Here is a 7,500-nt window from a genome sequence, read left to right on the forward strand (position 1 = left end):
TTTTGGTACAAGACTCGCGCTGTTTATTTTATGAATCTGTCATCCCAATGATAATAAACTCTCCTTGCCCCGCTCCTCCGAGTGATGAGCTCACGGCTGTCCGTCAGTGTTCCCGCTGTATGCTCGTGATTAAAGGGCACGTCTGCGTGATGATTTAAAAAACATACACAAACATCTTGTCCTCTGTTCGCTTTCACAGGAGAGACAGGGGAGCCGGACGGTCTGCAGCGGCTTCAGACAGCAGAGCGACCACGCGCCCCACAGCCTTTTTTTTTTCCCCGCACGACGGAGCGCGTGAGGAATACGGCACCAAAGATGAACACGATTGTGTTCAACAAACTTAGCAATCAGGTTCTGTTCGAGGAGAAAGCCAAGGAGGTGGAGAGGAGCAGCAGGAATTATTTGGAAGTGATCGATGGACAGCACGCGGACCTTCTCTCCGGCAACCCCGCAATCAAAGACAGCTCTGTCATCCGCCACCGGCGCGCAGGGTACGTGTTTATGAAGTCTTTATAAAATCCAGCAGTCATACAGTCGCTTGTGGGATGGCAAGTGAAATGGATGAAATGCTACTGGGCTGAAAATGACTCGCAGAACTGTTACACTGGTGGAAAGCGTATGCTTGTTTTGGGTAGTCGTTTTAGAGGCTTAACACGCAATAAACTTGAAACAACGTAATTACAGCTAATCCTAAAATAGTTGGAGTAACACAGAACATTTTTTGCTTCTCGCATAAAGTGTGACCTGACCTAAACTCAAATGGAAAAGGAAGCTACATTTTCCATAAGACTCATTTTGGATAATCTAGTGCGACACATCTGTCGGAATTAATTATTTAAACATCTTTTTCATTTTGACAGTAGTCTGCAAACTTAATGTTTTTTAAACGAAAACGTCGGTCTGATTTTGCCCAGTGTTCTCAATAAATATCGTATTCTCCTAGACATTTATGTTCGTGAACTGAGGTTTGAACATATGGTTTGAGTTTAAATGCAAGTGTATTTTTTTCAGGCTATAGTTGTAATATGACCTTAATTTTTTAAAAGGGGAATCACAGGAAATTAATATTTACTACTCAATTTGGACACTTTAGTGTTGATGTTTTTAGATAGACTAATCTTTAGATTATGATCTAGGTCCTGTGTGTTCGGTAGCGTGTTTCAAACTGCCCCCGGTCTGTTTTCAATAAATAAGCATGTCCTTTAACTTGATGTGTGGTCCAGTCAATCACGGATATTTTTGTAGAGACTGGGGCAGAAAAGGATTCATATCCCCCGCGTTCCCCAACCCTTCGTCCCTCGCGAGCAGCACCTCGGGCTGTTTACGGTTAGCACGCATTTTATTTGCTGACAGCACAGTAGTGCCTTCTGTGCGCTGCTACATCAGTCCAGTGCGCCGGTGACTGGTACCGTTGAAACACGAGTCCGCTCGTGCAAACATCCTCCGCTCTGGGGCGCGTCTGCGCGCGGTTAGTGAAGCGCTCCGGGTGTCGGGAAAATGAGACAGAGGCATAACACACTGACCCTCGCAGGCTAATGAAGAATATTAATGTAAATAACGAGGTGTGTGTCGCCCAACTCCGAACAGGGAGAAGAAATGTTCCGTAGGTTGTCTACACAGATATGGGTTACAAGGAAAATATTTGCCCAACACGAGCCTCGGGCAGGCTCGGGGTTTTGCAGGGGAAACGCATTACGTTAAGATTAGATAAGAGCGCGCTATCACGGCTCCACACTGACCCCTGCAGGGCCAAACACGTGAGATTGCTTTCAAAGACTAGACCTACACCATGATTCAAAGCAGAACAAACAGGATGCATATGAACAATATTGTGTGTGTGTGTGAGTGGAAAATGTCCTCCTGTCCAGAGCATTCGTGTCAGCCTCTGCAGTGAGGCCTTAACCTGGCCTAATAAACGGGCTTGCGCCGCAGACGGGGAGAGAGCTCGTTTGAGACTCCTCAAGGCGTGGGTGTGAAATTGAATGTTGTTATTTGTTTAATTGCGCCGTTTTCGTGCTTTGCGGTGGGAAAGAAAACACGTAGGTTGTTAAAACGCCTCTGTTCGAGTTCTCTTCGCGTCTCGGGCTCAATTACAGCGCAGTTAGGCAGCGGAATTACACTTCTCTCAGCGCGTTTCAGGACTCATGAACCCGACCATTCTCAAGCAGCTGAGATGGCTGTTTGTTCGCACGCATCCGCGCCTCATTCATGTGCAACAGCTCTCTCTCTCTCTCTCATAGCCTAATACAGAGAGACGGTCTGTTCGTCCCTAACGCGATAATTTGTTCATTCATAGTCGAACCTTTACTTGTTAACTAACCATACAAAACTATCGAAAATAGTCAGGTAACCAATAATCTCGAAGACCTTATTTTCTACTGTCAGAAGACTAGGCTATGAATCATACGATAATTTAAATATCATTTTTAATAAGCCCATTTGTGCCTGTGCAGAGAAAGCTGCTTGGTCCTGTAGTTACTGGCTACATTAAGGCCGACATTTTGGTTGAAATTGGAAGGGACATGAAGTGCCTGATAGACTGTAGATTTCAGGTCCCATAGATTCTCAACATGCTGTGAATTAACATGTTGATTCAGGAAATGTAATCATACCACTGAACGGGACAAAAACTCTGCCCCAGTGATGAAAGGTATCTAGCAACCGACTGGCCGCACTACTTTAAATGAAAATACATTTTGGCATGTTTTGTTGTTATGTCTCCATGGATATTCAATATTTTCTAAAAATATTTCTCAATGTGCAGGGCGTCATCGATATGTGCGATATTCATTAAGTCCTCACCAAAACTAAGGAAAAAAATATGGGCTGAAAATATGAAACTGCCCTTGAAGCCGGTTAACGCGCAATAAAAATAGCCTTGGGTATTTAACAATATGTACACTATTTATTTGTCACATTTCAACTCTGTGTAATGAAGAATTTGTTCATAATACTATGTGAGTTTACATCAGTTCAATTGCTGGCATGTGGTAGTGCAGATTAATTCACCGTGATGGCTTTCTCTCCCTTGCCTGCAGGTCCCGTCAGAATGGCGGAAAGGTGCGACACAAGCGGCAGGCGCTGCAGGATATGGCCCGACCTCTGAAACAGTGGCTGTACAAACACAGGGACAACCCGTACCCCACCAAAACAGAGAAAATCCTACTGGCCCTTGGCTCACAGATGACTTTGGTCCAGGTAATCACACGTGCACACATCATTGTCTCTCAGTGTACATTTAATTCAGTGTCCTGCATTTTCTCTAAATGGTATAAGAAATTGCTTTTCTGATGATGATATTTGCTGTGTGGTTAAAATGGGACTGGAGAAAAGTGCATCATTTGTCTGTGTGCATTTATACTGTTGCTGCAGGCTTCTGTAAACAAAACAGTTAACCGTCTTGAACACAGGCTTTCAGCTTTTGACTGTTTGGTGCAAAGCATCGACTGTATATAGAGTCATTGGTCCAGAGTCGTTTGAGAGTTAATTAGTAGCCATGATTGTTGTGCACAGCACTGGTGATTGCATGTTTGGAAGGGAGGCTTTTAAGTGGTTTAGGGTGCCCGTTGTGAGCTTGCTGACAGCACAGGCTGTGAGGAGAGTGGCGTTGGACATGTAGTCAGCATGCTCGTGTCGGCCCACCAGGAGCTTTTGCAGGGTTTGGAGATGGAGGGGGGAGTCTTTCTGGCCTGATGTGGTGTGTGATGGTGGGATGTATGATTTTCTTTGGCCAGGTTGCTCGCGCCTACAGAGAGGAATCAGACAACAGTATACAGATCCGTTCATGGTTTTCTTTTTCTATCTCTCCCTCTCTTCCCCCTCTCTCTGTTTTGTGTGTGTGTGAGTGAGAGAGAGAGAGAGAGAGAGAGGCAGAGAGAGAAAAAAGACAGCATTTGAGAAAGTGTATGTGAGAGATATGTGTGTGTGTGTGTTTTTCTAGACGAAAGAGAGACAGTGCATGTGTGTAAGGGAGAGAGCAGAGTGAGTTTGCTGTAAGCCTCTGAATGACACTGCTCAGTCTAGTCTGCTTTTCATATTCTGTCTAATGATTCCATTTTGTTTCCTCTGAGCAAAAACACACGAGAGAAAAATGAAATTGAGGACACACACACACACACACACACACACACACACACACACACGTACACATGCGGTGCACACACACACACACACACACACACACACACACACACACACACACACACACACACACACACACACACACACACACACTCTTGAACTGCTGGACATGTGGTCATGCATGGTCTCTTTCCTTTCTGCAACATGACTGTTGGCAGACAGAATAAGAGAGAGAGAAAGTGCAAAGAGAGAGAGAGAGAGAGATTTTAGACGGAGTTTGGTGAGTACCATTCAAATAGCACACACCAAACTCCATAAAGAAAACAGTTATAGAAAATCATCTGCAGATCCAAGAGCTTGATTTCTTGGTCTCCTATCATCGATCAAACACATGTGTTCTGGAAGTCTCCTTTTGCTGTGCGCAGTACATCACCCGCACCAAAGTTAATGTGAATTGCATTATAGGTCACACTAGATATATGGCAAATTGGTGCAATCAGTATTGAATCTGCACATAGATCATATGTGACCTACTGTTAACTGAACTTAACATGTTACATCAATATGAAAAACATACACACACAGAGAACATCAGTATAGAAAACACACACACACACACACACACACACACACAGAACACGCTCACACACACGCGTTCTGCCACGGTACACTTTTGTTACGTGGACAATTTTTTTCCCAAGACAAGTAGCAGTGTGGTGAGGTAATGAAGGAATGTGTGTTATCAGTGCTTGAGCTCCCTGACCTTGGCATAGCCCATGCTAAGGTTCCCCAGCTGGGTTAGTCAACGCTTTGTGTAGCGCACTCAGAGATTCTGTGTAGCACACTCAGACGATTCTGTGTAGCATACTAAGATGATTCTGTGTAGCACACTCAGACGATTCTGTGTAGCACACTCAGACGATTCTGTGTAGCACACTCAGACGATTCAGTGTAGCACACTCAGACGATTCTGTGTAGCACTCTAAGATGATTCTGTGTAGCACACTCAGACGATTCTGTGTAGCACACTCAGACGATTCTGTGTAGCACACTCAGACGATTCTGTGTTGCATACTAAGACGATTCTGTGTAGCATACTAAGATGATTCTGTGTAGCACACTCAGACGATTCTGTGTAGCATACTAAGATGATTCTGTGTAGCATACTAAGATGATTCTGTGTAGCATACTAAGACGATTCTGCACAATAAGTAGCTTCTCCACCACGTGTAACATTGAATGGAAGACAGAGTCATTACATTATACTTCCCTCACCTAGAGATGGGATAACTTGCTCTCGCTCTCTCTCTCTCTCTCCCTGTCTATCTTTCTCACATTAAGTGTCTATCTTTCTATCTGTTCTATTTTCTCTGTGGGCCTCTGAAGGAGAAGACGGAGAGGCCCTAGACACCCGATCTGCAAACCCAGGGCTCAATCAGTGCAGGAGTGATCCAGCATAAATAAGTGCTCTGACACACGGCCGGCCCCGGCTTTCATAAGCCACTTGAAATCTATTGGGCATGAAAAGTTTTTCTAGTCGAACATCTAATGGTCCCTGTTCCTTGTGAAAGGGAGAAGGCCTGCTCGGGTGTCGTTTTATGGCGTGCAGAGAGGAGGGGAGACGAGCGAGCGAGCTTTGGAAAAAGCGTGTTATTGGAGCGCGGCGCGGGGCGGCCAGAGTAAGCACCTCGCATGTCCGCTCAGATGAGGCCGCGCTAACGAGACGCTACGTTTGAGCAGCGCCCGTGGCCGCTAAGCGCTTCTGAAGTCGGCTGTAAAAAGGGCCCTGATAGGGGCGAAATGAGTAAAGCAGTGTGTGTGTGTGTGTGTGTGTGTGTGTGTGTGTGTGTGTGTGAGAGAGAGTGTGTGGCTTAGAGTGTGTGTATGCTTCAGCTGGTCTGGAATATCTCACATCAGACAAAGTTACAATGGACTGTAACCATATGCCTTCTAATACAGTGCGAGAGTCACAAGAGAAGCAGAAAAGGAGATAGAAAGAGAAAGAGAGGGGAGAGAGAAAGAAGAGAAAGAGAGAAAAAAATAAATGGGAGGGGAGTGCCGAAGGGGCAGTGAAAAACAGAGCTTTGCCTTCTTGTGACATATCGTCTTTGTTTTGTTTTACGGATATGGAGGTGTTTTGAGTCAAAATAATGACAAAGATTTCTTTTGGCCTTTCCCAATTCTGTGTCTGTCTGCTCTTTTTCTGCTCTCTCTCTCTCTCCCTATCTCTCTGTCTCTGTCTCTCTCTCTCTGTTTCTGTCTCTCTTTCTGTCATTCTCTCTCGGTCTCTCTATCAAATTCAAATTCAAATGGCTTTATTGGCATGACTGCATACAATACAACATTGCCAAAGCATATTATTTACACAAAATATACAATTATTATTATTATCTATCTCTCTCTCCTAGGTATCGAACTGGTTTGCGAACGCTCGCAGGCGGCTGAAGAATACAGTGAGGCAACCAGATCTGAGCTGGGCCCTGAGAATAAAACTCTACAACAAATACGTGCAGGGCAACGCAGAGAGACTCAGCATCAGCAGTGATGACACCTGCTCAGAAGGTACACACACACACACACACAGACACACACACACAGACACACACACACACACACACACACACACACACAATCACACTACAGACACATACAAACTTGTCTGCACTGAAACACACAAAAATACACACACATACTCAATGTACTACTTACCCTTGGGACACGGTCACTTCATTTTCAACAATACACCTCTATTTCTGGCCATATACAGACAGTTATAGGCAAATCCCTCTGAGTCAGTGTCTGTATGACCTTGTTAAGCACACACACACACACACACACACACACACACACACACACACACACACACACAGGCTCCAAAGAATGTAGCTTGACTCCGCAGGAAGTCAATCACACATTCAACCGCAAGTTTGTGTGTGTGTGTGTGTGTGTGTGTGTGTGTGTGTGTGTGTGTGTGTGTGTGTGTGTGTGTGTGTGAAAGTGAGACATGGAGACCTTCTCTGTGTTTAAATATGGAGGACAGACGCGTAGGCTTACAGACAAACACAAACTCTGTTATTAACACACCATGGTGGGGCGTCAGGACTCAACTTCAGTCATCAAACACAAACACACATAAACATACATACACACACACAGCCATACTCCTCATGTTCCACCTACAGAACATCTACACACACACACACACACACACACACACACAAACAAACATGTAAAGTCACACTCACACACCCTCACTCACACGCCACTGCTCTACTACCACTGCTCACACACCACGTCACGCTCAGAGACAGAGAAACACACACTCACACATACGCTATGATTAAAACACTGTCAGGCGTCAAGATTGTGTCTCTGTTTTCTCTTGGAACACCACTGCAGCAAATGATAGACTGTATGTGA

At 44.9% G+C, this 7,500-nt stretch overlaps 1 protein-coding gene across 1 annotated transcript in view; it reads left to right on the top strand.

Annotated features, from left to right (window-relative positions):
- mkxa (mohawk homeobox a) overlaps positions 1 to 7,500 on the top strand; it is a 33,587-nt gene that overhangs the window by 874 nt on the left and 25,213 nt on the right. The window contains exons 2-4 of the mRNA XM_012815153.3: positions 200 to 491; positions 3,039 to 3,198; positions 6,489 to 6,642. Coding sequence (XP_012670607.1) covers positions 316 to 491; positions 3,039 to 3,198; positions 6,489 to 6,642 — 490 coding nt within the window. The 5' untranslated portion in view covers positions 200 to 315. The remainder of the gene's footprint in view (positions 1 to 199; positions 492 to 3,038; positions 3,199 to 6,488; positions 6,643 to 7,500) is intronic.

Source organism: Clupea harengus, chromosome 17 (genome assembly GCF_900700415.2).
Source record: "Clupea harengus chromosome 17, Ch_v2.0.2, whole genome shotgun sequence".
Classification (NCBI taxonomy): Eukaryota; Metazoa; Chordata; class Actinopteri; order Clupeiformes; family Clupeidae; genus Clupea; species Clupea harengus.